Source organism: Heloderma suspectum, chromosome 13, assembly GCF_057233095.1.
Source record: "Heloderma suspectum isolate Gila_16-S chromosome 13, 16-S_ref, whole genome shotgun sequence".
Classification (NCBI taxonomy): domain Eukaryota; kingdom Metazoa; phylum Chordata; class Lepidosauria; order Squamata; family Helodermatidae; genus Heloderma; species Heloderma suspectum.
Window position 1 is genome coordinate 27,609,921 of NC_139470.1, and position 27,829 is coordinate 27,637,749.

General features: G+C 46.9%; 1 protein-coding gene across 6 annotated transcripts; it reads right to left on the reverse strand.

The window, feature by feature from the left end:
- Positions 1 to 1,068: 1,068 nt before the first annotated feature.
- PES1 (pescadillo ribosomal biogenesis factor 1) lies at positions 1,069 to 26,517 on the reverse strand. Of its 6 annotated transcripts, none has more exons than XM_084819459.1 (15): positions 26,394 to 26,517; positions 24,817 to 24,896; positions 22,757 to 22,910; positions 22,366 to 22,475; positions 19,594 to 19,765; positions 18,962 to 19,051; positions 14,257 to 14,373; positions 12,090 to 12,167; positions 11,652 to 11,741; positions 9,964 to 10,094; positions 9,224 to 9,349; positions 5,891 to 6,075; positions 5,523 to 5,650; positions 4,557 to 4,724; positions 1,069 to 1,882 (listed from the first exon to the last, which is right to left on the reverse strand). In XM_084819459.1, exons 1-15 carry the CDS (start codon positions 26,415 to 26,417, stop codon positions 1,796 to 1,798), a joined length of 1,740 nt encoding a protein of 579 aa, XP_084675585.1. In that variant the 5' UTR covers positions 26,418 to 26,517; the 3' UTR covers positions 1,069 to 1,795. The 6 variants fall into 6 exon arrangements, with proteins under 6 accessions (XP_084675585.1, XP_084675584.1, XP_084675586.1 ...); XM_084819458.1 differs by having other exon boundaries at positions 5,523 to 5,653; XM_084819460.1 differs by lacking the exon at positions 26,394 to 26,517 and adding an exon at positions 25,767 to 26,176 and having other exon boundaries at positions 5,523 to 5,653.
- Positions 26,518 to 27,829: the final 1,312 nt, after the last annotated feature.

Here is a 27,829-nt window from a genome sequence, read left to right on the forward strand (position 1 = left end):
AGAGAGAGCCTGTCCACATACTTGATGGACTTCCAGGGCCAAAAACGGCATGCTCTGAAGGGATGTAGCAAACACAGGAACTAACCCAATTGTCATGTTAAGTGATTGCTCATGAACGCCATCCCTCTTAAATGCAATTAACATTTTTTCGTGTTTAAAATATACCATTTTAGTTCTGTTGGTGTGATTTTAACTATTGTACCTGATGGTGGTTCTAGTTTTTGCATCATTATATTTTATGTTGTGTCGGTATGTCTATCAGTTTTATGTTGTTATTGTGATTCTATTGCATTTATTATGCTTTGATGTTTTATTGTACAAAGAGTAGAGCAATCTGTTTGATTAAACTTTTAGGGGAAATCCTATGGGTACAGTCGGCCACCTCTGAACTTGGAGGCGGCTGACTATCCAGTGCATGGTGGGTTAAGCACAGAGGGGATCTTCTCCGCGCTCTGGCTGCCCTGCATTTGCGGCTAAATGGCCAATTCTGGCTGTCGAGCGAGAGTGCATCGGAGTGGGGGGGGGGGAGGCCAGATGGTGCATAGGAAGCGTTGCAGTGGTGCTTCCATGGTCCCCTCCCCCAGGAATGTCCTTTTCGCCCGCTCTGTGCTGCTGTTATGAGCACAGAGCCATGAACTGCGCTGCCTACAAGGTGGCAGGGGAGGGAGCGGGAAGTTAGGTTTCTGGGAACCTAAAAATCCTACGCTGTCTAGCGGCCATAGGATTGCACCTTTAATCAATTAAATAAGTAGAATAAGTAATAAACCCTGCATAAGCAGCAGTGTTCTTTTTCTGAACCTCCAGTTACAGAAGAGTTAAATGTAAAATTGAATTATATTCAGTTGCTCTTGAAAACGAATATAGAATTTTTCTCCTGCTCCCACTAAATAATGGTGCTGTTCCCTTTCTTACCATGTCTTTACTCTTGCTGTACATGAATGTAGTCGGATAAAGGCAGAAGGCAAACCATAAAGTCCATTTTCTCTGTCATTAATATAGGTAAAATTATAGGTACATCATATATTACGACATCAATATAGGTAAAAAAAACTCTGCTGAAAGCCACCATTTCAAAGGTCAGTTTAATAAAAGAGAACATAATTAACCTGCCATTTACAATTGAAGGGGAGAAGCAGCTTGGGGTGAAAATGTATTGTTGTAGCTATCCAAGCTAGGATGGGTGCTGGCGGATGGCCTTAGAATCAAACAAGATAAAGGGGAAAGAAAAAACCATGTACACATTACTCCAATCCCAAGCTGTTCCCTTACACAGATAGGAGTGCCCTGCCTGAGCCTTTGTGCTGGTCTTATAAGTAGGCTTATTTACAAAGCGCAGCAACAGTCCTGAGGTATTTTGCCTCTGAAGGGCCTCACTGCTCCTCCCATAAGCTTACTGGAAAATAGCGACATGTAAGAATGCAGGCTGGTCTCTGTGGTGGCTAGGCCTAGTTATTATTCTCTGTGGCAAAACAGGCAGAGAAGGGGAGAGATCTTCTCACAAAGTGAGAACTAGGTCAGCCATTGTACAATGGGGAAATCCTAAAGGGAACTGAGGAAAATCCAGATTTGTTTTACAGATTTGTTTATAGTGGACATTCCTCAAAGACACTCTTGGCTACATGGCCAAGGTACCAGTGCCACTGCCTGCCTTGGAGAAGCACGACTCGAGGGAAGAGGCCACAAGAGCTTGGAATTCTGAGGTTCCCAGGTCCAGCTGAGAGGCTCAACATGAGGTCCGAAGTGTCCATCTTGTAGACCTGCGTATGAAGGGCCAGGCCGAGTCGAGGAGCCCACATTACTCCCGTCGTGCCTTCTTGCTTTTCTTCTTCTCTGATTTTGCTGCTGCATCATGAGCTTTGCGTTTCTCTGCCAGTTTATTTGCCTGAGAAAGAGAAAATAGATTAGCCGATGCCACACAAAAATAAGCAACTCTGATACCCTTGTTATATGAGCCCTTCCTCTGACAAACCTCGCTAACAGGCCATTCTCCTCTGTTAGGCTGAATGCACAGCCAAGCTTTTCCAATGCTTGGTCTGGAACTTTAAAGCCAAGGCCACAAGATTCATGAGATGTTCTCCCAAAAGCAGAAGAGCAGAGCACACAAGAGCTTTGCAGCAACACTGCACTTTGGGTCACATACAGAGTATGGCCTGCGGTGACCCCTTGCACCTGCGCTGTGGAGTTGAACATCTGCTCTCCAAAGCGAGCCCGTTTGATCCTGTATACCATCCTTCCCCAAACTGGTGCCCTCCAAATATTTTGGACTTCAATCCTATCAGCCCCTGCCAACAAGGCCAATGGCCAGGAACGCTAGGAGACGTAGTTCAAAATATCTTTTCAGCGGTGACACCCCATTTGTGGAACGCCCTCCCCAGAGAGGTTTGCCTGGTGCTTATGTTACATTTTTTTCAGCACCAGGTGAAGGCCTTTTTATTCTCCCAGGCATTTTAAGAACTGTTTTAGTGCTTTATTTTGTTTGTTTTAATTTGGTTTTATGTGCTGCTGGTTTTATTCTTTGCTGCTGGTTTTATCTTGTTTGATTCTGTGTTCTTGTCCCTTGTTTTAATGTTTGTATTTTATGTTTTTGACGGATTATACACCGCCCAGGGTACTTCTGTGACTGGGTGGTTGGAAAATACAGTAAGGGCTCAATCCTATGCATGTTTAGACAAAAAAAAATTCCTTCAGCCCCCAGCATTCCCCAGCCAGCATGGATAGCTGGGGAATGCTGGGAGTTGTAGAACTTTTTCTGTCTAAACATGCACAGGATTGCGCTCTGAATAAACATTGGAGGGCATCAGGTGGTGGAAGGCATCTAGTCTCACGCATTTTCAGCATCTGACTAAAGTGTGTTTCACATCACTTTGGAAGTTGTCTGACAGAAAGCTTGAGAGAGTCAACTCTCCTTTTCCTTCATTATCACATCTCAAGCTACAGCAAATGCTCCTCAGAATGTGTCCCTCAAACCCAAGTTCAGGACACTACTGTGTAATGAGGCCTTGATTTCCACCACTTTACTGATGGCCACCCATTGTAGACAGCAGCTTAAGGATGTCTTAACAAAAGGGCACAACCCAAAATGGCAGAAGGTTGCTGTGATATAGGGGGTGGGGCTCCACACCCCTTGAACGAGCAGGTTTGTAGCTTGGGGGTCCTCCTGGGTCCAGCATTGTCACTTGAGGCCAAATGGCTTCTGTTGTATGGAGTGCTTTTCATCAGCTACATTGGATATGCCAGCTGCAACTTCTCCTGGATAGTGATAGTCTGGCCACAGTCTCCATGCTCTGGTAATCTCCTGTCTGGATTACTGCAAAGCATTATACATGTAGCTGCCTCTGGACACCTCTCTTCACTCCTGATTTTAATTTTATTTCTTAAGACTTTTAAAAATTATCATCTAAACTGGGAGGCTGACATCCCAGTGAAGTGTTGCCTTCTAGCACCATCTCTTTTTATTTATTTATTTATTTATTTATTTATTATTAAATTTATTAATCGCCCATCTGGCTGGTCACCCAGCCACTCTGGGCGATGTACAACACACCATAAAACAATTTAAAACAGTAAAATTCTACCAAATTTTTTTTTAAAATACCCTAACCCACCCCAAATGCCTGCCTGAACAACCACGTTTTTAATGCACGACGGAAGCTCATTAAAGAGGGGCCCTTTTAATTGGGTTTGAAAGGGTGGTATTGTGCTTTGGAGTGCAGTCGTCATGTATGCCTTGTACTTAGGTTCTTAGACAAGTTACTTTTCTTTTAGCCTCACCAGTTTGCCTTTTGGGAAAAGGTTGTTTTGTGGCTGGCCATACCCACCACGGCAGCCATTTTATGAACGGGCAAGCCCCCATGGCAGCCATTTTGTGAGAGCATTCCAAATGTGCCCACTGACCCAAAAAGTTGGAGACCCCTGCTCCAGCTAGTGCAAAATACACCTGCCAGAATTCTGAGTGGGACAAAATTCCAGCCACATCTCATCAGTCTTAGGAGCTTCACTGATCACCCATTTGCTTCAGAGCCTTACGTCAAAGTGCTGGTGCCTACCTTTAAAGCCCTGAGCAACTTAGGACCCAAGCATCTGATGGAACACCTACTCCTGTATCATCCTGCCTGTACTCTAAGGTTATCTACCAAGTCCTTTTTCCATCTGATGTAAGACTCATGCCAATGGAAGAGAAGGCTTTTTTGGCTGACACTGCCCAGGAAGCTTGCCTGGCATCAACATTGTTGGTTTTCAGGTGCCAGGCAAAAAGGTTCTTATGCACTCGGGCATTTTAAGTACTGTTTCATCTTGTATCTGCTGCTTATCTACTGATGTTTTGTCGTTTTATTTGGAGGTGTAAATCTATTGTATTTAAAATAATCGTCACCACCTGCTAATGTCTCCAGGTCAGACTGCTGTTAAAGGTGTAGGAGCCATTTAAAAGAAAAAAGATGGCAACCAGGTGTGCAATATTCTACCCCGCAGCCCCCTGGACTGGCAAAATGTTCAAGGTCCACAACAGCAAAAAGAGCACAAGCCCAGCATGGGAAGGAGCAACCTCACTGCAATACCTCTCGGATCTTGCGCTTCTTCCCAAACATGATCTTCTGGTAGAGATATTTCTCCCGTTTCTTCATCATCATGATGGCCAAGCGTTTCTCCTCACTCTGCTGCTCTTGCACCAGCCGCTGCTTGTCCTCCTTCAGAACCTTGCCAGCTGTCACCTTCACAGGGAGGTTCTGAGGAAGAAGGGGGGAGTGAGCTCAAACAGCAAGTTCTATTTTGTCTTTTTTAAACACGGAGGCAGCTTAAAACATCCAGGAACATGGTGAACACAGGAGTGCAAGATCTCAACATAAAAAGCTCTCAGGGCAACCTGGGATTGGCACAAGTTGCTCTCACAAGGTGTTGAGATGATACATCAAAGAAGAGTTAAGGGCACAATCCTATGCATGGTTAGACCAAAAAAGTCATGCTGGCTGGGGCATGCTGGGAGTTGGACTTTTTTCCCTGTCTAAACATGCATCGGATTGCACCCTAAAGCATGGTAAAGCACTCTGCACATTAGGAGTGCTAGAAATCATAAATGAAGATCAATAGTACGTTTTTATCGTTTCAGTAACCCTGCCCACACCGCTTGCTCATGCTGCATGTTGACCTAGATCTTAAAGTTTTTGTTTAAAAAAAATGCACTGCAGGGATTTTCAATGGCGATAAATCCTCCATTGGCACTTGAACTAATTTCACCCCAAAGAATGGAGCAGGCAGAAGGGTCTTTGGCTACCACTGAGCGAGCTACTCTGGTCCTAGAATGGGAAAGGAAGAAGCAGGGGCCTAGGAAAGGAGGGTTGGAAGAGGCAATGCTGGAGGGAAACCAGGGGAAGAGGAATAGACGAGGAAGAAAACCGGGAGAGAGGCCAGGCAAAGAGGAGAGGTCACATTATTGCAGATGTGAAGATGGCTAAAGCTTTTGATTGTAGGTCTCTAATATTTAGCTTTTATTAAATATGCACACATACTTCAACTTTCCCACATACCTTGCTCTGGGACCTCTGGACTTCCATCTTCTTCAGCCTTCCTTCATCCTCTTTGTCAGAATCCTCCTCTGAGCCTATTGTTGCATCTTCACCCTCCTCCTCCTCCTCCTCTCCTGACCCACTCTCTTCTGCTACAGAAAGGAAGTTGTGTGATGACTCGTGAGCACCATGTTCAGAAGGCAGGTTGCCAGAGAAAACTCCCCACCCTCCACTGAACACAATACATCAGCGTAGAACTCTAAGGCTTAACACTGGCCCAGACGACACAGAAAGTAATTTAACTGTCTCTGTAAACTGCCTTGAGTGCCATTTTTTTGTACAAAGACAGGGTACAGATCAAATCAATAAATAAAACAAAGTCTCGTTACCCGGCTTGTCACCCCTCTGCAACGCTAGCAGCTTCAGCTTCTCCGGTGGAATGTAGTCCCCCTCCTTCTCAGATACAAATGGAGAGAGGTGCGGAGGCAGCAGCACACCAGGGAAATAATCCGCCACTGGAAGGCACAGCTTGGCATTGACAGAATCGAAGACCCACTGCGGCTGGAGGTAATACCTGGGGTGGAAAGGAAGCCAATGAGAATCAGAATACACAGCCAGCTAGAGAGAAAAAATGGGGGAAAAACTATTTGATTTGCCTGCAGCATGCCTCCAGTGTAACAGAAAAGAGCAACTTTCTGACAGTCTTGAGTGGGCCAAGCTGGATTCTCACGTTACCAAAAGAGGCACATGCATTTAATGGTACGTTTAGGAAGATAGGGAGCTGCTGTATACTGAGTCAGACCCTTGATCTGTCCTGGATTTTAGGAAATAGCTGGGAAGACTTAGACTTGCTGGGAAGACGATTGAAAAAATGCTAACCCACAGCTCTTAAAACAATGTAAAATGTTATATTATTACATGCAAATGCCAAATGTTATTGATGAATAATTAAGAATTTGAAAATGCAAATAAGTAAAAAGTAGTAACTGTATTAAGGGGGAAACAATGTAAAAACACAAGTAGGTCCACAATGAATTCTGGATAACTGGCATAAAAGATAATGGTTGACTTGGATGGTATCCAAAGAAAAAATGTTGAGTTAAGGCCCTATCACTTGGACCAAAAAGTTATTTGAGTAATGAAGCAATGAGTGTGACTGTATTATTTCAGGTCAAAAGTATACTGAAAGTTGTCGCTGATCAATTAATGATCTAATACTGTGAGGCATACACATCCAAAAGCTTGATATACAGATGTCTAGAAAAATTTATAGACCTGGGTTTAATTGGCACATCTTGAGTAAGGAGTTATCTTCTCAAAGGTAAAATTCAAAACTGATCTTATTTAGCCTGAAAGGTATACATGTAAGCCTTTTTTGTATGTTCCAATATTTTAAGAATGAGATAATTAAGACTGTGAGCCCTAATTTATGGACAGCTGATAATAGTTATGACGTAATTACTACACAAAAAAGGTGTAAGTATGTGCTGATTTCAGAATGTGGGCGCTTCTTATTAGAAGCTCACCAGGCTTGTGTACCCGTCAGCCAAATAGCCTATTCAGTACTGAATGGGGAACTTGATACTTAGAATGCGATCTCTTCGTTTTAAGCTATTACAACTAGACGTCTAAAAACAAATGATGTTTTTACATCATTTTACACAAGTTCTATTTTGTTGTGATGTTACAAGTATATTTATCCTAAAAATAAATCAAAAACATTTTCCTTTACTAATTTTTGTTAGTACAAAACCAAAACTGAATCCACCTAAACAAGTTTTAGTGTATACTTTGTTCGAAGTGTACTGATCAGCTATGGGTAGTTAGCTGGCAGCCAGAGGCTTTCTAAATACTGGAACTATAGATTGATAATGCTCAGCGAAGGACAAAACCATAACAGGTCCATCTAGCTCAGTGTCTGCACTAACCACTAGAGGCTTCAGGGAGGAGCCTTTCCCAGCCCCACCTGGAGATGCCGGAAATGGAACTGGGGACTTCCTGTATGGCCAGGCCCCCTAACTATCCAGGCCTCAGGTTCACCCACAGTGCCAAAAGCAAAAGAAGGCCGGGGTTCCACAGTATGTAATGCATATGAAAGGAGAAGCACCCTATGCCACTTTATTTTGGCAGCGATCTATGGGAGAAGGATCCAGGTTTCCTAGTTCATCACAAGCTGAACATGAACCAGCAGTGTAATGTGGCTGCTAAAAAAGCGAATGCAGTCTTAGGCTGCCTTAACAAAAGCACAGTGTTTATATCATGAGAAGTTATAGTTTCACTCTATTCTGCACCAGTGAGGCGGCTTCTGGAGTATTCCAGTTCTGGGCACCACATTTTAAAACATACCGGGTGTGTTTCTCTTCTGGAGAAAAGTTTAAGGGGAGACATGACAATTATCCAACGGACTGTCATGCAGATGGAGCAGAATTGTTTTCTCTTGCTCTAGTGCGAGGGCTAGAATGACTGGGTGGAAATGGCAAGGAAGCAGATTTCAGCTAAACGTTAGGAGAAACCACTCAATGATGAGAGCTGCCTGACAGCAGAACAGACTGCCTGGGAGGTGATGGGTTCTCCTTCCGTGGAGAGGGTTTTTTTTTTTAAATCATAAAATTTTATTCTATTTTGAAACAAGGTTAACAAAATAAAAGCAACAAAGAGGAGGAGGAAGAATGTGCATCATAATAGATCACAATCACAAAAGAAACAAAGGAATTCACTAATTATAAATCTAAGTAGGAGCTCAATTTCTAAAGTAAAAACGCAAGCTCCATAACATACGAAAGGAACACGTGCCGGTATATGCCATTTGTATTTGGGCATTGTATGCAGAAAAAATATAGGCAACCATTTTTTGTTGGAACTTTATCAAAAGTTTGAAGTGCCTCAGCATAGGAAATAAATGGAAACCATGGTGTCATAATATCATTCTTCACATTAGGATTCCTTGCTTGCTGCACTTGCTGAGTAAGTTTACACATACTCATAGTCTCCCAAATGTTATCAATCCACTGCTCTTTAGTTGGTTGGCTTTGCAGACCTCCAGTTACAAGCTATACATAACTTTGCAGCTGCATACAATTGCCTAAGAAGGTCTTTATGCCGGAATCCAGGATCATTGGGTTCAAAAACAAGGGAGCAACAAGTGAGAGGGCCTTCTCAGTAGTGGCCCCCCAACTGTGGAATAATCTCCCTGATGAGGCCTGCCTGGCGCCAATGTTGTTATCTTTTCGGTGCCAGGTCAAGACTTTTCTCTTTTCCCAGGCATTTAGCAGCATGTGATGAGTTTTAATTGATCCTGGATATGTTTTATGGTTTGGCTGATTGCTCAAAGTCGTTTTAGATATACATTGTCTTTGTGCATACTGCCTGTTCATGTGTTTTTTATATTTTAAATTTTCCAGATCGTACTTTTAATGTTCTAACCTTTGAAAACTGCCCAGAGAGCTTCAGCTGTGGGTCAGTATAGATATGTAATAAATAATAAATAGATGAAGCAGCATTGCTTTAGGAGCTACCAATAGTCTAACACGAAGAAATTCCTGACAGTAACCAGCACTGGAGATATTGAAGTAGAAGCTGGGTGGGCATCCCTGCGCAATGCTGGAGTCGCACGATCCCGATACCAAACAGGGAGTTGAACTAAATAACCTGCAAGGTCCTGTCCAAGTCTATGATTGTATGATTCTAAGTTATCATTCTGAGAAAGAAGCAGCAGCACCCACCTGCCGATCACCTGTTTCTCCAAACCAGGCCGGTCAATGATTTGGTGGGTGATCTTTGGATCTGTCACACTGTAGGTAGCACCAATGCAAATGGACTTGTCCCATGACACTTCGCCCCCAAAGCACCTGCCAAAGTAGACACATGCTTTTTGAACTGATCAAGCAGGTGACCAAAAACCAGGTCCAGCAACACATTTTTGCTTGATATACATACAGGAGGGCGTGAATTGAGGGAGATGCAACAAGAACGGACTGAGGAAGCCTTGACTCATCTTAGTCTCGCTGGTTGTAAATATATACGTTAAGTAATGTCTCTTTGGTTAGTAGGAGGGGGGGAAGCTTAGAACACAGTGTAGTGGGGAGGGGAATAATGGGCTAACTAATATGTAGTTAACAAAGAAGTTCTGCTTTGCTTTCATAGGGGCTAGAAACTTGTACATGCAGTCCTAGCTACTGATGACTCGTGCAAAATCTGCATGAGATGGAGGCTTAGCTCTTAGTCAAGATCCCTGAACCTAGAATGAGATCAGGGTTCTGCTGTTACAAGCCAAGGCCCTTGCAAGTAGATTCTCTCCGCTCCCTCTCCAAGTAAACCTTGCTAATTGCTCTTCAAGAATGACACACACACACACCCCTGCCACCAAAATGCAGTCAAGCTACCACGGCCTGGTACTACCCTTGTATACTATGCAGAACCCACAGCCAGAGAAAAGGTCCAAGCCCAAACAATCCATACATACCGGACAACAAAAGCCAGAGGTTCCCTGGGCACCTCCCTGTTGAGAAAGAAACGCAACCCTTCAAAGAGCTTCTTCTGTTTCTCCAGGGCTTCCTGCTCTTTCTGACGGGCCTCCTCTTGTTCTGCGCTCTCCTGGTGGAGGGAAAGGCAACATGAGGCAGGCCCAGTTTCTACAGTGTACAAAGCCCTAAGCAACTTGGGACCAGGACACCTGAGAGAGCGCCTTCTTCCTTACCAATCTGCCCAGTCACTGAGGTCATCAGAGAGCATGTTCCTGGTGGTTGCACATGGAGCCATGGCCCGATTGGAGTCCACCAGGAAAAGAGCCTGCAGTATGGTGGCCCCCTTCCTGTGGAACAACCTGCCTTTGGAGGTCAGGCAGGCACCAACATTTGTTGCTTCCAGTGCCTCCTGAAGACATTGTTATTTCAGGAAGCCTTCCTTGAGTGACCAGCCGCAGTTTATTAAATTCGGTGTTATCAGAACTGGTCTCTTTTTAAAAGTTTTAATTGTTTTAACACGGTGTTTTATTCTTTTATCTTTGCTGTTCACTGCTCTGAAATCTTTTGATGTGGAGCAGTATATAAACATTGTAAATAAATAATAAATAAATAGTGACTCCTTTTCACACTATAGGTAGGGAAACCTGTGAAGGTCTCCAACCTTGAGCTTGGAACTTAATGTCTAGGGTCTTCCCCAGCTCAAACTAAAGAATTAATTCCTAGCTTCCCTGCCCTTCTTTCTGTGGGAGCAGCCGAGGGGCATCCTCCCCTCCCACTGCCCCGATGTCCTTGCTAACTGCATTCCAGAGCACGAAGTCAACGAACCGTGAGAGATTTAGTTCTCCCAGGGGTTGCTAAAATTGGCTGCAGCCCTCAGGAGAACTAAATCTCCCATGTGAAGTGGGTGAGAATTTTGTTTTGTTTTGTTTTTCCGATTCCTTCTTTCCAGGATGGTAAGAACTTAGAGATTAACAACACTCAGATGTGAGAGAAAGCAAAACAGATTTGTCCATTCAGGCAGACGGCTTTGAGTGCTTAGTGCTTAAACGTCTAGTTCTGAATTCCTCTGTATTGAACCACAGTTGTGGTGCTGAGTTCTGGTTGTCCCCTGTGACAGACACCTCTATGCTGATGCCTGAATAGGCTTATTTCACCTTTTTGTCCTCTGATATACATCCAAAAACTCAAGCTCTTTTTTTTTTTTTTAATAATGGGCTAACTGACTCAAGCTGGCTGAATCCTTTGAGATGTAAGTTTGCAGCCATTAGGAAGGTGAATTCAGCTACGAAGGGCGCACTCCATGCTGGCTGGGGTATGCTGGGAATTGTAGGACTGTTTTCTGTCTAAACACGCATAGGATTGCACCTGAAGTACGTTTTTGATTTGCTGACTAGACAATTGACATTAGGAATGGAGACTATCACATGATCTTCAAAATTATTCTAAGGTAAACCAGAAAGAGCTCAGACATCTCTGGCAACCATTCCAGGTGAGCCACCTGCTTCTGGCCCTCTCAATCCCTTCACGACGTACTGGAGTAGTGACTCACACCACTCACCTCCACGTTCCCAGGAAAGGCCTTCGTAACACAGAAAGGCACTTTCTAGCAGGCCCCAGTCACGGGTGTGCTAAACGTGTGGCATCCTTTCCCCTCCCCCAACTCTGGGGCTCCACATGGAACACTTACTCCCTCCACAGGGAACTCATCCACTTCTGCTTCGTCCTCTGGGTTTGGTGCTACCACTCGGGCCAGGCTGGCACTAAGAGCTGACAGTTTCTGAAAAGGAAGACCAGAAATTAACAGGGATTTCATTATCTTGGGGCTAATTAGAGCAGCCTTCTCCAACCTGATGTCTCCAAATGATTGGGGCTTCAGCTTCCATCAGCCCCAGCCAGCATGACCAAAGGTCAGGAATGCTAGGAGTTGTAGTCCAAAACATCTGGAGGGCGCCAGCTTGGGCAAAGGCTGAACTCAAGTGTAAACTGTGAAAGACGTTAACTTTATTTCCTTGGCAAACAGATTTGGGGCAGGCTGCAAAGCAGAATCAGAGGTGTACAGCCACAACACTGCCCGGGTGCTTGAATCCTGGCAGCACAGGGATCTTTAGAACACCAGCGCTCTCACCTCCATGTAGCTCTCTGAGTCCAAGGCATATGACTCTCTATCCTCCGGCTTCAGCTGTACAGAAGCTTGGCTTTCAATCTAAAAGGCAGAGAAAAACAGGGGTGGTGTGGCTTCCTCAGCATCAACTGAACAAGAGAACACTTGCACATGCTACCAGTACAAAGGGGAATCTTCAAGAATCTGACAGATTCCCCCTTTCCCACTCTCTGTTGGTGCAGTCCGTCCCTTTTTATGCTTCACAAACAAGTCAAAGCTTACCACAAAATCAAGGACTGCCCTTTTCCCATATGGTCCTGCTCACCCACTCCAGTCTTCATTAGAGGCCCTGCTTTACTCTGTCTCGGTGCCCTCATGTTTTTGGTTTTCTGAGATGGGGGGCTCACTTCTGGCATCCAGGCTGCAGAAATCTCACCCTGAGCAGGCCGACAGGCCCTTTCTTTATCAGCATTTCCTTGAGAAGACTGAGGGGAGATAGGATAGCACTCTTCAAGTACTTCAAAGGTTGTCACAGAGAAGAAGGCCAGGATCTCTTCTTGATCATCCCAGAGTGCAGGACACGGAATAATGGGCTCAAGTTACAGGAAGCCAGATTCCGGCTGAACATCAGGAGAAACTTCCTGACTGTTAGAGCAATATGACAATGGAGCCCATTACCTGGGGAGGCGGTGGGCTCTCCCACACTGGAGGCGTTCAAGACGAGGCTGGACAGCCATCTCTCAGGGATGCTCTGACTTGGATTCCTGCATGGAGCAGGGGGTTGGACTCGACGGTCTTGTAGGCCCCTTCCAACCCTACTGTTCTATGATTCTAAGAGAGGAGTGAGCAACATGCAGGCCCCGTGGCCAATTTAGCAGCTCTCTGCCCTCACCACAGCCACAGAAATCACAGCTATTTCCCAAGAAACGAAGCACACAGGGAGCACATGCCTTTTTCACAAGCAGAACCATGCTCCTGGAAGTGCAATTCTGCTTCCAAATAAGGTACACACCCAGCCTTGTTCCCTTGGAAAATGGCCGTGATTTCTGCTGCCATAGCAAATTCAGCGGTGACAATTTCAGCGGTAGCAGGTGTTGGGTAGTGTGTGGCCCCCGGTGGTTCTGGGGAGGCAATGTGGCCCCCAGACCACCAGAGATCACCCACCCCTGCCTTAAGATGTTTTCATTTCACCATAATTTGAGGTCGGTTTGATCTTTCCTCTCCCTTTCTGTTGTTTTGTGATTTTGGTTACTGATTTTCAGGTTTTGTTGCTGGTTTTTATTGACAGTTATCTTGAATCTAAATGGATGTTTTCTAAACTTGATGCATTTACATTGATGCTTTAAACTGAGTCTTGGGGATCCTTCTGGACCAAAATATGGAAAATAAATATTTTAATTAATAAACAAATTCCAACAGCACTACCAGGTGCTCTTTAACCCAAGACCGGTGCTACAACTGCAGAGTATGACCTCAAAAAACAGACGAAGAGCACAGGAGTTTTGAATAAGGAAGGGTGATCTCCTCCTCTGTTTTTTTCCTGTGCGAGTCCTGATTGGGACACCATGAGAAACAGCATCGTTCCAGAGCACGATTACAAGAGTATGCTGCCCCCTCACCCCAAATTTATTCACCGCTGCTGTAGGCGGGAAGGAGGGACAAACCTAGGGAGAAAGTAGAGATGGTCTCGGAAGGCGCATCCTGGAGAGTTACCACCACCTTCACGCCCCCAACTGGACTTCCACTGGCCCACACAGGGGAGCTGCGCCTTGGCCAGTCCTTGGCTCCCTCCTCCCTACTGATGTCCCTGCCCTGTCCCTCCTTTACTTCCACTTCTAGCTGGGCTTCCGCCACACTGTTTTGACAGGACCCAAAGGCTCGACTGGCTTCCTCTGCATTCCTCTATGCCAGCCTTCCCCAACCAGGTGTCTTCCAGATGTTGGGATGCAACTCCCATCATCCACAGCCAGCATGGCCACTGGTATCGGCTGTAGGAGTTGCAGCACAACACATCTGGAGGACACCTGGCTGGAGTAGCCTGCTCACTGCTCTTTCCTGCAGCCACAGAAGAGTGCAATGCAAGAGGTCTGCCATCCCAACTACTGTGTATCTCCCTCCGCCGTCTTCTTAATTCCACACCGTTCCTTCCCAGAATAAGGCTCCCACGCATGCCCCTGCCTACTTGACTCACCTTTGGGGGGTAGTGCAAGTTGAGGGACTGGTAGAGGCGGAAGTTGACAAAACCAAGGAGAGTGGTGTAGAACTCGGTGAATGTAGCCATCACCCTGTAATCCACATCAGTCGGGTGCTGGAATAGGTCCGTGAAGTCAATGAGGCCACAGGATCATGCACAAACTTGTTTTCTTTTACAAACTCCCAATTCTACGTCCACACAGAAATTTTAAATATCCACTTCTCCACTTTCGCAGCGCGCACACACAGTGTGCGTAAACGAAGCCTCCATGTTCAGAGGCAGTGAACCTCAGAATACCAGTCACTGGGGAGTGACCACAGGAAAGGGCTCTTGCCTGCATGTCCCGCTTGAACTTCCTAGAGGCATCTGGCTGGCCACTATTGAAACAGACTGCTGTATGGATGGACCTACAACAGTATTCCCTAATCAGGCACCCTCCACATGTGTTGGAGCACAACTCCCATCACCCCCAGCAAAACAAAGTAGACCCCACAAACCTGATGGCTGTATTGGTGTAGACAATACTGACATTGATGGACCAACTGTCTGACTTGGGATGATGCCACTTCCTACGTTCCTACACTTTGAAGATTAATTCCTGAAAGGCTCTGCATTGTTTCTGATAAGGTATGAACCTACGTGTATGCTATGATCAACATCTGAGGCCCTCCTTTGAGTGCCTCTTCCAAGAAAGGTTCAGAAGATGGCAACAAGGTAGAGGGCCTTCTCAGTGGTAGCCCCTACCCCCCCCAACTGTGGAATGTTCTCCTCACCAGGGTCCAGCAGGCACCAGGGTTGTCACCTTTTCAGAGCCAGGATAAGACTTTCCTCTAAAAGGTAAAGGTGTCCCCAACCAGTCGTGTCCGACTCTAGGGTGCGGTGCTCATCCCCGTTTCTAAGCCGAAGAGCCAGCGCTGTCCGAAGACGCTTCTGTGGTCATGTGGCTGGCATGACTAAACACCGAGGTGCACGGAACGCTGTTACCTTTCCCGCCGAGGCGGTACCTATTTATCTACTTGCAATTTCTTGCTTTCGAACTGCTAGGTTGGCAGGAGCTAGGACTGAAGACGGGAGCTCACTCCGTCACGCGGCACTCAGGTCTCGAACTGCTCCTGCCGACCTTCCGGTCTGCAGTTCAGCATCTTAACCACTAAGCCACCACAGCCCCAAGACTTTCCTCTACTCCTATGCATTTGACCTGTTAATGTCAGTTGTTTTATTGGGACCCAGTATTTCATTAACTTACTTTATTAACTTTTTTCCAGCTGTTTCAAATTGTTCTTTACATTTTTGTATGCTAAAGGTTTTATATTATGTTTCTAGTATGTTGTATTTTGGGTTGTAATTATTGTGAACCATCCAGAAAGCTTTGGCTACTGGGTGGTATAGAAATGAAATACATGAAATGAAAGAGTTTTATGCTTACAGGCTCATAACTGCCGTAAGTGTACACCTAGAAATGCGGCAGTGATAATAAAGGTAATCCCAGATGAAAGGTAACAAGGTCTTATCTTCCTGCTTACGGCACAAGAACAAAAGCATTGTTAACCAGTGCAAAGGTCTCATTTCCATATTTAATTGTGGTTTTAATGTTCTATATATTTTAAATTGTTTTATTGTGTGCTGTTTGGTTTTAATTTTTGTGAACCGCCCAGAGAGCTTTGGCTATTGGGCGGTATAGATATGAAATAAATAAATAAATAAATAAATTCCTTCATTTGGGTTGGAGATTGGAGGATTTATAGTTGGACCTTGTTACAGAGATGATACAGTCCTTAAAATATGTATCTGCAAAACTTGGTGACTTGCCTGTTTGCACATACTTACGTTAATCATTTGTGGCATCATGAACATACAGGCAGCTGCCAGTAATGACAGACAACGATGGGATAGATGTGTAAGGCAGCATCATGTAATGGGCCACAAATGAGGAACAAAAACAGCTGGCATATAAACAGCCAAGCAGCCAGGCCGCCTAGTGGCTGTGGTCCTGCAAGGCTTTAGGCCTCCCCCAACCTGGTGCCCTCCAGATGTCTGGACTGCAACTCCCATCATTCCCAGCAGGATGGCCTAAGGCTAAGGGAAGTGATGTGAGTTTGACAGAGTGCTTTGGATCTGAATTTTCCCCTGGAAAGTTTTTCACTGCTCCAAATTGTTGGGGAGCTGATTTAGCACATGTATTTGACTTGCATTTCATAAACAAAACAAAAGTATGTCATGTTAATTTTACACACTATATAAATATATGTAAAGTTTGTCCAATAGCCAAAAGTATTTGAACAGAAATGGGGGGGGGGGACGGGACAATAAAGTACACTTAATGTGGCTTAAATATTATACTCAAATTATTATTTTATGATTCTAAAACTTTACATTCTGGATTTGACTGGAATTGTACCCATTCCAGTAGCCAAATTTGACTTGCATGGAGGGTCCTCCTGACCCAACTTCAGACAGGCTGCCAGTCTGGCAGACCATCTCCAACCTCCTCTCAACTCCACCTGCTTAACTCTGTGGTGAACTCCGGTGTCTGTCAGTTCTGGTGCTCCCTCCCCCTCTGACAAAGGGGAGTTTCCACAGGGAGGAGATATGACAGCCTCTGAACCTGGGCCTCCTGTTCCATGAGACCCTGGGAAAATTCATCCCTGACTTCTGGATAGCCTTGGGGGATTTCTTCCCCAGCTCCCAGTCTTGGCTGGGCTTCTTCTAGCTCTGCCCCCGAACCAGAGTCCAAAACCTAACCAGGGAGCTTGGGCCCAATCCTGACAAGCCCCTTCCATTCTCTTTCAGGGCACATCAACGGCCTGAAAGTAACAAAAACCAGCCCTTCCCATTCACAGATGCTTCCCTGCCTGCTCGCCTTGAGCAGTGGCTATTATTCAAGTGGCTATTAACAAGCCCGGTAGGGAAAGTTACTAGTGCGACCTGCTTTGAGGCATGGCAGGACAGGAAAAGCTAGAGGGTAAGTTATGCAAATAAACGAACAGAACTATCTGCGTCCAGGAAACTGGCCACATACTGGCTTCCAGCAATGGAGCAGCACGTCTGGGGTCAATCGTTAATTCAGTCGCTTTCACCCTGATTTTAACAAGGTTAATTATTTTCAACCCAAGAGGATCTCGGCTCGCACAGGCAAGCACCAAGGACAAGGGCAGGTCAGGATGCACAGGATGCAGAGGGAGCCAGGCATCTGGCCAAGGCACCCAAATTCCATTCCAGCAAACAACAGAAGGAAGGCACACTCCGAGCCAAGGCCCTCGGGTCAATGAGTAACCCTCCAGAAAGCTGCTTGCAGCAGCAGCGGGACCTCTGTGCAAAGGAGCTTCCCTCCCCTAGAGACAGCTGACAAGTAGAACACATAAGCACCTTAAAGAGGGAGAGAGCGTTGAAGGGAGCGTGCTGGACCAAAATGCAGCCACAACTGGGGCGCAGCAGGGCCAAACATGCTTGATTCCTTCATTACATTTCTACACTGCCCAATCGCCAAAGCTCTCTGGGCCGTTCACAAAGGTTCCCAGGATCCCATCGCACAGTGCAGGGGTGCTGAACTTCCTTTGATCTGAGGGCTGAAATCATTTTTGGAGGAGCTCTTGGGAGACACATTCCAGTGGCAGAGCACAGCTGGCTGGGGAATACTGGGAGTTGTAGGACTTTTTCTGTCTAAACATGCAGAGGATTGCACCCTAAGGCATTTCAGCCTTTTAGAATGGAGAGAAAAAATGGTGTAAAAGCCAGGGAATCACAAAATTATTGGTGGTCAGGGGTGAAGCATGGCAGAGGGGACGTGGCCTTCTGGGAAACCCCAGAGGGCTGGATTTGGCTTGCAGGCCTGAGGTTCAACATCCTTGGAAGATGTGTCACATTCACAAATGCTACATTTGTAGCATCTGTAGCTTGTGCAAAATGCGGCAGCCAGGTTAATAAGTGGGACTAGAAGCTCTGAGTATGTACGACTTGCTTGCGTTGGCTAGCATTGTGTTTCCAAGCCCAATTCAAGGTGCTGGTTTTAACCTATAAAGCCTTACACAACTTGGGACCACAATACCTGACAGACCACCTCTCCTGTTCTGAACCCACCTGGTCACTATGATCAACATCTGGGGCCTTCTTCCAAGTGCCTCTTCCAAGGGAGGCTTGGAAGGTGGCAACAAGGGAGAGGTCCTTCTCAGTGGTGGCCCCCCGACTGTGAGGAATGAGCTCCCCAGTATGGCTCGCCTGGTGCTAACACTGTCATCTTTTCAGCACCAGGTTAAGACTGCCCTCTACTCCCAGGCATTGAATGGCATATGATGGGGCATTTATCTCAGTTGTTTTGAACATGTCTATTACTGCAATTGTTTATTACAATTGTTTTAAATTTTGTACATTAAAATGTTTTAGACTATGTTTTATTATAATGTTGTATTATGTAATGCTATATAGTGTTGCGGTTCGTATTTTTTGCGAATTGTTGTAAACCGCCCAGAGAGCTTCGGCTATTGGGCAGCATAGAAATGAAATGAATAAATAATATTAATAAATCCTGTGCAGAGCGTGAATATTACCACCGGGATTTCTCTGGTTCAACATTGGCCATCACATAATCTTGATGCTGAATGGAGTTGGATGCATCTGTTTTTCAGGGGGAGATGGTGTGGGAGCAGGGGAAATAAGACACAGGGATCTGTGCCTGTGCTGAAGGGGATAAATGCCTGCTACTCACATTGTGCGAAAAGGCATATGGCGTTATCCAGGTGACAAGCTGGCCCATCACTTCGGCCTGGTAGTAGATGCCTTTAATGGACAAGAATACCTGGCAAGAGAGCAGAGCAAACAGCTCAGTCAGTAAAGCAACACAGAAGACAACAGAGAGCTCCGATACTGCACACAGGTAAGAAATGACCAGCAGCATCCTTGGATACTTCCTCTATTATCCACTCAACACACACTGGGGCTGTTCACACAACACACTAACCCACACTCAATGGTTGAGTGTGGGTTGTTGTTGAATCATGGGTTGTTCGTTGAACCGTGGGTTAGTACGTTGTCTGAACCCAGGACATTTTCTGCAGTGTGGCTTGTTAACCAGCCTGAACAACCCAAAAACAAACCATGGGTTCAATTGTTCGAGAAAAATAAGCCACACTGCATGGTTAACAAGTCACCCTGTGGAAAATGTCCTGGGTTCAGACAACATGGTAGCCCGTGGTTCAAGAAGCAACCCACAGTTCAACAACAACCCACACTCAACCACTGAGTGTGGGTTAGTGTGCTGTGCCAACCCAGTCAATGATCAATCCAAACGAAACAGTCACCGCCTGTAATCACAACTCCCAAGGGCCTTTCCCTGCTCACCTTGCGCAGAGAGCGCGAGGCAATCACGTAGTTGAGGAACTCTACGGTGAGCCGGCGGCACAACTGGATTGTCTGAACATGGCACTTGCCGGTGCGTGGGAAGGTTGCAAAGAGGAAGCACATGGAGAGGGCATCGTCCAGATCCCGCAAGGCATCAACAAACGTTGGGTATCTGCAGCCACCACACGGATGGGGACAAAGGAAGAGGAAGACAGAAAAACTATTAATGTAGCTTTTGCCTAAAGTCCTTTACAAACTCCACACCAGCATCATTCAGCTAGCCCAGGAGTGGGCAAAAGAGATCAGGTCAAAAATACAAACAAATCCTGCATATTGCAACTTCAAGCTTTTACTGCCACTAACTAAGCCTTAGGAAAGGGTTTTCAGTCATTTAGAAAAGAGCCGGGAAACCACCAGCAATTAGTGGTTGGGGAAAATGGGGTGGGCTGAGGAGGGGGGCGTGGCCATCTGGGGAACCCTGTGGGGCTAAATTTGGCCCAGCCTTCACCTAGCCCCATCCGCAAGAGGCCTTCCCAGGGTAGTTCTGCCCTGCAGGGCCATGAATGCGTCCTACTGATCCTAAACACAGCTTCAAATGGGACCTCAATCTCAAGCAACATCACTAGCTTTTTCTCCTAGCCAGCTTTGCCTGTTCCCAGTTTTTCTCCCAGATACTCCTGCCTCTTACTGTGCTGATCAGTGGGGGTCTGATACAAAGAAGGCCCTGCTTTCACCATCATGCTATAAATGTTTCAGAACAGAAAATATGACAAAGCTGCAGGATGATTTGGACCGTGGTCCTTTCTAACTATAGAGATCTAGTCCATATACATCTATACATAGTGATAAAAAGAAATTTAACTTTCACTCATCTTTCCCAATCTCTGCCACTCCCCGCCTATTCCTGGCAATTGTAGTTCTCTAAGAATTATCACTTATGCTACAATTCCAAAAGTTCTTTGGGAGGATGCAAAGTTAAATTAAAAGCAGGTTTAAAAAAGGATGACCCTAACCTCCAAGACTGTTACAGTCCGTTCTGAAGTTTTTAGAAGTTTTAGCCCACTTTTAGAAATGCATTACTTCATAAAATAAATGTGCAGCATAGCAAATGAACAAAATGGAAGTCAAACTGGGCAACTGGAATGGATGCAATACAACTTTGATTTTAGATATGAGTGGTAATTAACCTTTTCTCAGGTGCCCATCCCCAGGAAGGGCACATATTTACGCGCACATGTGTAAGGCTAGAATGTTAACCGTTTTCAGTGTCTTCAACTTGTCTTAAAATCTAACACAAGGAAATTCACTTGTCATGTTTTAAGATGTTTTACATTATTCCAATAAAATGAATTTCCAAATAACGCTTTGAATTTGTTTGAACATAACATTTAAATCACACTAAGTGCACTGCATCCCCCCCATCAAATATTTCATTTGCATTTCTATTGGGCTATTGGAAAAACTTTTCAGACATTTATAGCATAGGAAGTTAACATGACATACATTTAGTAAACAAAATGAATGCATATTCAGCAGTTTGGGAACTGTACTGATTAAACATGGGAGGAGGAAGAAAATGCTTGCCCCTTTGTCATCATTCCCGTCTCCCTTGACATGTGGAGGGTGACTTTCTGAAGTGGAGACTATCACTGGAGGCTCTCCACAAATTATCTGGAGAGTTCCATGGAGAGAGGAGGCTCCCCCCTTCAGAAGATCACCCTCCATGCATAGAGGGTGTTGGAAATTATGACAGATGGGGCAACGCACTCTTGCCTTCCTCCCGTGTTTAATCAACACAGTTCCCAAACACCTGACTAGGGCTTAAGGGCGCAATCCCATGCATTCTTAGACAGAAAATAAAAGTCCTACAATTACCAGCATTCTGGGAGTTGCTGGACTTTTTGTCTGTCTAAACATGCATAGGATTGCACCCTAAGTCAAACAAGCATGCTAAATCAGATCTCCTTTCATTTAGGGCAGTGGAAATATTTCTAGAAACATTTCTGGAAAAGCCACATCCCTGACCCAGTCTGGATGGATTAAGTATAACACAGGTGATAAAAGAGCCTGAGCTTTTGGGGATACCCTTCGGGAAAAAGAAGCCCAACCACAGCACACAAGTCCCCCATTTTGCCTCCTCCTGCAACACGTTCACACGTATCAAAAGAACCCTGGTGGTCTCCCAATCCCAACGCCAGGGCTCTCAAATTAAAATAGAAACGGGAGGGGGGGATAAGTTAGAGATTTAGACAGCTTTGGATATTGGGCGGTATAGAAATGTAATAAATAAAAAATAATGTACCCAAGAGAGAAACACATTATTTTTCATTATGAAAAATAATGATGTGTCAGTTCTACCTTAACTCAATGCCAACCCCTCAATTCCACCTCAGGGAGACAGTGGAGAAAATAACAGTTGCTCTGCAATTTTGGCATGTTAGCTATTTTCAAAATACTTCTAGCATGGCAATTACAACAAGAACTATGAAGCCATAATACCTTGCTGTGCACTTTCTAGTTTCATTCGTCTATATGTGCCACACTCCTTGACCCTTGCATTGCTACTTCAGAGGGAAGGGGGAGCCTTGTGAAAGTCAAGGATACCAGTGTCCTGTACATGTGAAGGGTGATAGAAGTGCTGTGGGCCACATTACGGATCCTGAAAAGGTCCAGTAAGGCCCTCAGGCCTCCTTTTGGACACTCCTGCGCCCTGCTACTTAGACTCCAGCATGCCTGCTCTGTGACGTTCCTCCAGGGCCTTCCATCTCTTACCTCTCCTTGATAATGTGGTCCAATCTGTAGCCAGGCTTGTTGTCTTTCAGCCGTTCCACTGTGTTCCATTCGCTCTTCCCGTATGCCTTGCGCAACTTGCGAACAAACACCTTGGAAAGAGAAAGGGTTCAGAGCCGTCAGGCTCCCCAGCTCCCTGCCAGCCAGCCCATAATTCGATGCTCCAGCCTCCTGCCCTCCAATATTCCACGAGTCCCTCCCCCTTTGGCAACCAGGAAAGAGCTACACCTAACCAACTGCAGATGACATCGGGCTGACATCGGCTTCCTCACAAGAAAGGCTAACAGCTTAACAAACTTTGCACTGGACAAAACTAACCCGACCAATTCAAAAGACCTAAGACTGGCTGTTGGGGTCCCCGGGATCACGATACCTTGTATTCCCGGAACTTGTTGACGATGGGCTCGTGGAGGAGAAATTTTATGTCTTTCATGAGATAAAAGGTCCGAGCCGCAGTGGATCCTTTGTTCACTTTCTTCTTGTGTTTGGGCTCATGGGGGTAGATCCCCTTCAGGATGCAGAGTCGCCTGGAGAGGGGGAAGAATGGCAGGTGAGAGCTGCCCCACTGGTCCTTTCCCCTGCCACCAGGTGGTTTCACGTTCAGGCAAGAAAAGGCAGAAAGATATTCATCCCTCATCTATCCCAGGTCAATGTTTCTCAGCCTGTGGCAGGACCAAAAACAAACACCCCTGGCTTGGAGCCCTGTGGGGATGGAGGGTAGGTTTTGCCTCCACCCTAAGGATGCCCCCAAAGTGCACCCCTTTCGTTTCTCCCACATAGGTGTGAATGGTTTCCATTCACACCTAGGGCAAACGGTGGACACCTGGCCTTTTTTTCCCTGTCTAAACATGCATGGGACTGCAACCGGAGGGCGCAATCCTATGGGGATCGTCGGCCGCCTCTGAACTCGAAGGCGGCCGACTATTCAATGCAGGGTGGGCAGAGAACAGACAGGATCCTCCTTCCGCTTTCCAGTCTCCCTGTATTTACAGCTACAGCCAATTTCAGCTGTCTAGTCAGGGCCTGAGTGGGAGGCCAGACAGCGCATAGGAAGCATCATAACAGTGCTTCCGCAGTCTCCTCCTCTCTCTGCCCCTGGGAATGCCCCCTTCCCCCCGCTCCATGCTACTCTTATGAGCGTGGAGCTGTGGACGAAACGCACTGCCTACAAGGCGGCAGGGGATGAGGCTTCTGGGAACCAAGCTTGGAGCTGTAGCTCCGAGCTCAGTTCCCAGAAACCGAAAAATCCTACAGCTGTCTAGACACTGTCTGGCAGCCACAGGATTGTGCCCTTAGTGTGTTAACAGTTTTCAGTACCTTTGTTTTAAAAAAAAATTCAAACAACGTAAAGGAAGTAAATGATACTGACATTAAATTTTTACAAGTACTCCTGTAAAAATTTCTACATAACATAACATTTAATTACTTTAAGGGCGCAATCCTATGGGGATAGGTGGTTGCCTTCCAGTTCGAAGGCGACCGCCTATCCAATGCAGGGCAGGAGAAGCATGGACAGGATCGTCCCCTCCGTGCTTCAGCCGCCCTGCATTTGCGGCTAGACAGCCGATTTCGGCTGTCTAGCCATGGGAAAGAGGAGCAGGGAAAGCGGCTGCCAGTACGACACAGGATGTGTTGTACCAGCATTTCCACTTTCCCTGCCCTGGAATGCCCTGTTTTCGCCGCTCCGCACTCCTCTTCCAAGCACGGAGCGCCGGGCTGTTCCTACCTGCCTGTGAAGCAGTGTGTGTGAGTGTGGGGGGAAGGTCGGTTCTCTGGGAACTGACCTCAAAGCATAGGCTCCAAGGTCATTTCTTGGAAACCGACATACCCTATAGGCCATCTAGCCACTAACTAGTGGCCATACGATTGCTCCCTCCGTGTACTTTAATTTTTCACCCTTAGATATTTTAGATCAAATACTTGTAGTGTACAGGGACAAAAAATTAACATGAGATACTTTGAGCTTTGTTTATTAACTACAAATAAAATACACATGCTAAATTAGATCACTTTCTAGGGCATCACAAATTTTTCCGATGCAAACTGAAAATTTTCTGATGCAAATGACCACATGCAAATACAGCCTAATTTGCAGAGGAAAATTTTCCAGTTCAAAATTTTCTGGAAAACCCACATCGCTGCACTGAGGGACCCAGTGGTGTGTTATGTCTGTGCATGCAGAGACCTACTACATTAGTTTCCCCCAACCTAGTGTCCTCCAGATGTGTTGGACTGTAACTCCCATCATTCTCAGCCAGCAGCCATGCTGGCTCAGGATGATGGGAGTTGCAGTCCAACACATCTGAAGGGCACCTGGTTGGAGAAAGCTGCACTACATCCATCCCAAGCATCACTGCAATACACAAGCTCTCCCTCCACAAAGACGTATCAGCCTCCTACAACAGGCCAGTAAACATCTGCTCCTTTCCTTACCTGAAGTCTGCGAGGCTCAGCTGAAGTTTCTTCCGGGCTTTGTTTCGGGTGATGTAGTTGGTGGCAGAACCCCTCTCATACTTTTTTTGAGGGTGGGGAGGAACAAGAGAGACACAAATGTCAATATTTGCCATCCCTCAAGTTAAACCCAAACAAAGCCCACAGTAACCCACAGCCTCACTGAAGTATTAGGTGAGGGCTGCTCCATTCATATTTTGAGCTATGGGCCAGGCAAGTTATTACATATATTGTATATTCCCAGCATTTGATATTCGGAGCTACACAAGGAGGCTATATTTGAGGGACAGAAGGCCTTACTCCACAAAAGCTTATAGCAAAATAAATGTCTTTAAGGTGCTGGGAGACTCTGTTGTTTTTGCTGCAACAGACTAACACAGCTACCCCCTGGAAATAACTCTTCTACATATTACTATTATTATTATCAATAACAATTATTATTATGCATCACTTCCCACCACAAAATCTGACTCAAAGTGATTTATGTATAGGCATACAGAAATCTATAACAGGAAAAAAAAATACAACACAATACAAATATAAACGAATACAAAAAGTCTTCATCCACACCACACAAAATCTGTCCCCATCCTATGCCTGACCACCACAAAAACAGCCCACAACAACTGGGCCATAACTAGTGCCCAGATGCCCGGGGAAAAGAAGAATGCCTTCCTTCCCCTGCCACTGAAAAGAGGCCAGCGTCAGCACCTGGCGACTGTCCTTAGGGAAATGCATCCCATAAATGTGGGGCTATTTTTTTTATTTTATTCCTTTCTTTATTATTTCTTTATCTATTGCGTTTCTACACTGCCCAGTAGCCTAATCTCTCTGGGTGGCTCACAACGATCAAAACCACAAAGCACGAACAAAAGATACGACACAAAAGCTTGACACTCCGTAGAGAATGAAAGTAAAACGCCGAAATAAACCCTAGCAGCGACGCAAGGGCTCGAAGCGCCGTAGCAGGTTTAACGCCAGCGTGGTGTAGCAGCCAGAGGGGCTGGGCTGGGAGCCAGGAGGCCCGGGTTCTTCCAGCCCCCGCTCGGCCGCAGAAGCGCACTTCGGGCCAGTCCCAGGCTCCCGGCCCAGCCGACCCCACAGGGTTGTTGTGAGGCTAAAGCGGAGAGGAGGAGGAGGAGGCCGTAAGCCCCCTCTTGAGGAGGAACAAATCGCGTCACGAGCAGCAACTGAAAGGCCGAGGGCGCGACCCCGGGCGCGTTCGGACGGAAGGCAGCCCTGCGACTGCCAGCGACGCCGGCCGGGGAGCGGCGGGGCCTTCTCCGCCCGGACGCGCACAGGGCGGCGCCCTCGAGGCCCGTCAGCCGCGCCCCGCCTCCCCGGCGTCCCTCGGCGGGGGCACCCGGAAAAGGGCCTCTGAACCGGCCTCGGGGCCGGGGGCTGCTCACACGCGTCTGACGCGGGCAGACACGCGGGAGGCCGCGGCGCGGCGAGACGCGTGTCTCCCCCTTCAGACGTTCATCCGTGCGCGGGAAGGCGGGCAGCCCTCCCACAGCGCGACGCCCGCACGGGCTGCGTTATCTGGAGGCCCGCGGTACCTTCTTTTTCTCCAGGCCGCCCATGGCCGCTGCCGCTGCCGCCGCCGCGCCTCTTCCGCGCCGTCGACGCCCGCGCGGGGGCTCCGGCAGGCCGGCCTCGGCAGGCTCCGCCCCCTGGAGCGTCAGCAGGGCCCCCGCCCCAGCCGCTCGAGGTGTTCTCGTCGCTGCCTGGACGGGGGCCGCAGGCCAGGAGCGACATCCGCCGGACTCAGCGCCGCCGACCGAGCGAGGACGACGGAGGAGCCGCTTTGTGTCTTCCGTCGCGCCGGGAAGCGCGCCGAGCGGCAGCCATCCTGAGCAGGCACCGCGTTAGACGCCTCGAAGAGGCAGCTTACGCAAGACCCCACGACGCGGGGCTGAGGAGCACTGAGCATGCTGGGAGAGCGGCGGACGGATAGAAAGACCTTCGTACGCAAAACCTCGGGCTTCGTGTTTCCGCAGCTAGACGTAGGAAGGGTAGACTGGCGTCCAGGGCTCGACTTCCGGTTCTCGTAGAGTTTTGTTGGTGGCGTCACCGCGTAGAGCTGCCCATAGAAACGGACGGAGAAACCTACAATGTTCGCTTAGCTCTGATGGGGCAGCGGCGGGTCCACCCCGCACCCCCCCCCCAAAAAAAACAAAATGGGGCAGCAAAGACAAGAGGCTCTGCTTTTTCTAAGTGGGGTCTTACCTCGAGTGAAAAAAAGGGTGTTAAACTTTTGGGGCAACTTGTATGTGCATAACCAGTCTGCGTGCAAACCAGCGTAGCGGAAAGCGTCTGTGTCCGATAGAATTCGGATTTGGGCTGGGAGGAGGTCTGAGGGGACAATTTGAGTAGGTTGACCTTTGCTGCCATCTGAGAGGTGTTCTGTATGGTGAATTTGGGGGCTGGAAATCCAACCTGGCCTCCGTCGCAACCTCTCGCTTGCAGTATTAGGGAAAGGAAAGTTTCCTCCTGTGCAAGCACCGGGCCATTGCTGACTCCTGGAGGGAGGCCGCTTGCGCCGGTGTTTTCACGGCAGACTACAGCGGGGTGGCTTGCCATTGCCTTCCCCAGCCGTGGCCACCTTTCTCGCAGCAAGCTGGGTACTCATTTTACAGGCCTCGGAAGGATGGAAGGCTGAGTCGACCTGAGCCGGCTACCCGGGACCCGGCTTCCTCTGGGATCGAACTCGGGTCGTGGGGAGAGTTCGGTTGCCATACCGCCGCCTACCGCTCTGCGCCACACGAGGCTCTAATATTAACAATATTAACAATGGCCTAAATTGCAGGGCTGTTGTAAGCAGTTCTGTCTCAGCCAGAACTCTCTCCCCACCCCACCAGCTTACAATATGGAGATAGTGAATCATAGCTGCATTGGAGTTGGCGTATTTGACAGTGCTATTCCTTTTTGTATTTTTTAAAAACCTGGAAAAAAATATTTCGCAAGAAATAAGACCGGACTTAGAGCGTGAACA

Coding starts and splice junctions, on each gene's coding strand:
- PES1 (XM_084819456.1), bottom strand. CDS start 24,950: ATGGCAAATATTGACATTTGTGTCTCTCTTGTTCCTCCCCACCCTCAA. Junction 14,374..18,961: donor CATATGCCTTTTCGCACAAT/GTGAGTAGCAGG, acceptor GACCTATTCCAG/CACCCGACTGATGTGGATTA. Junction 5,654..5,890: donor GCAGAGGGGTGACAAGCCGG/GTAACGAGACTT, acceptor TCCTTTCTGTAG/CAGAAGAGAGTGGGTCAGGA.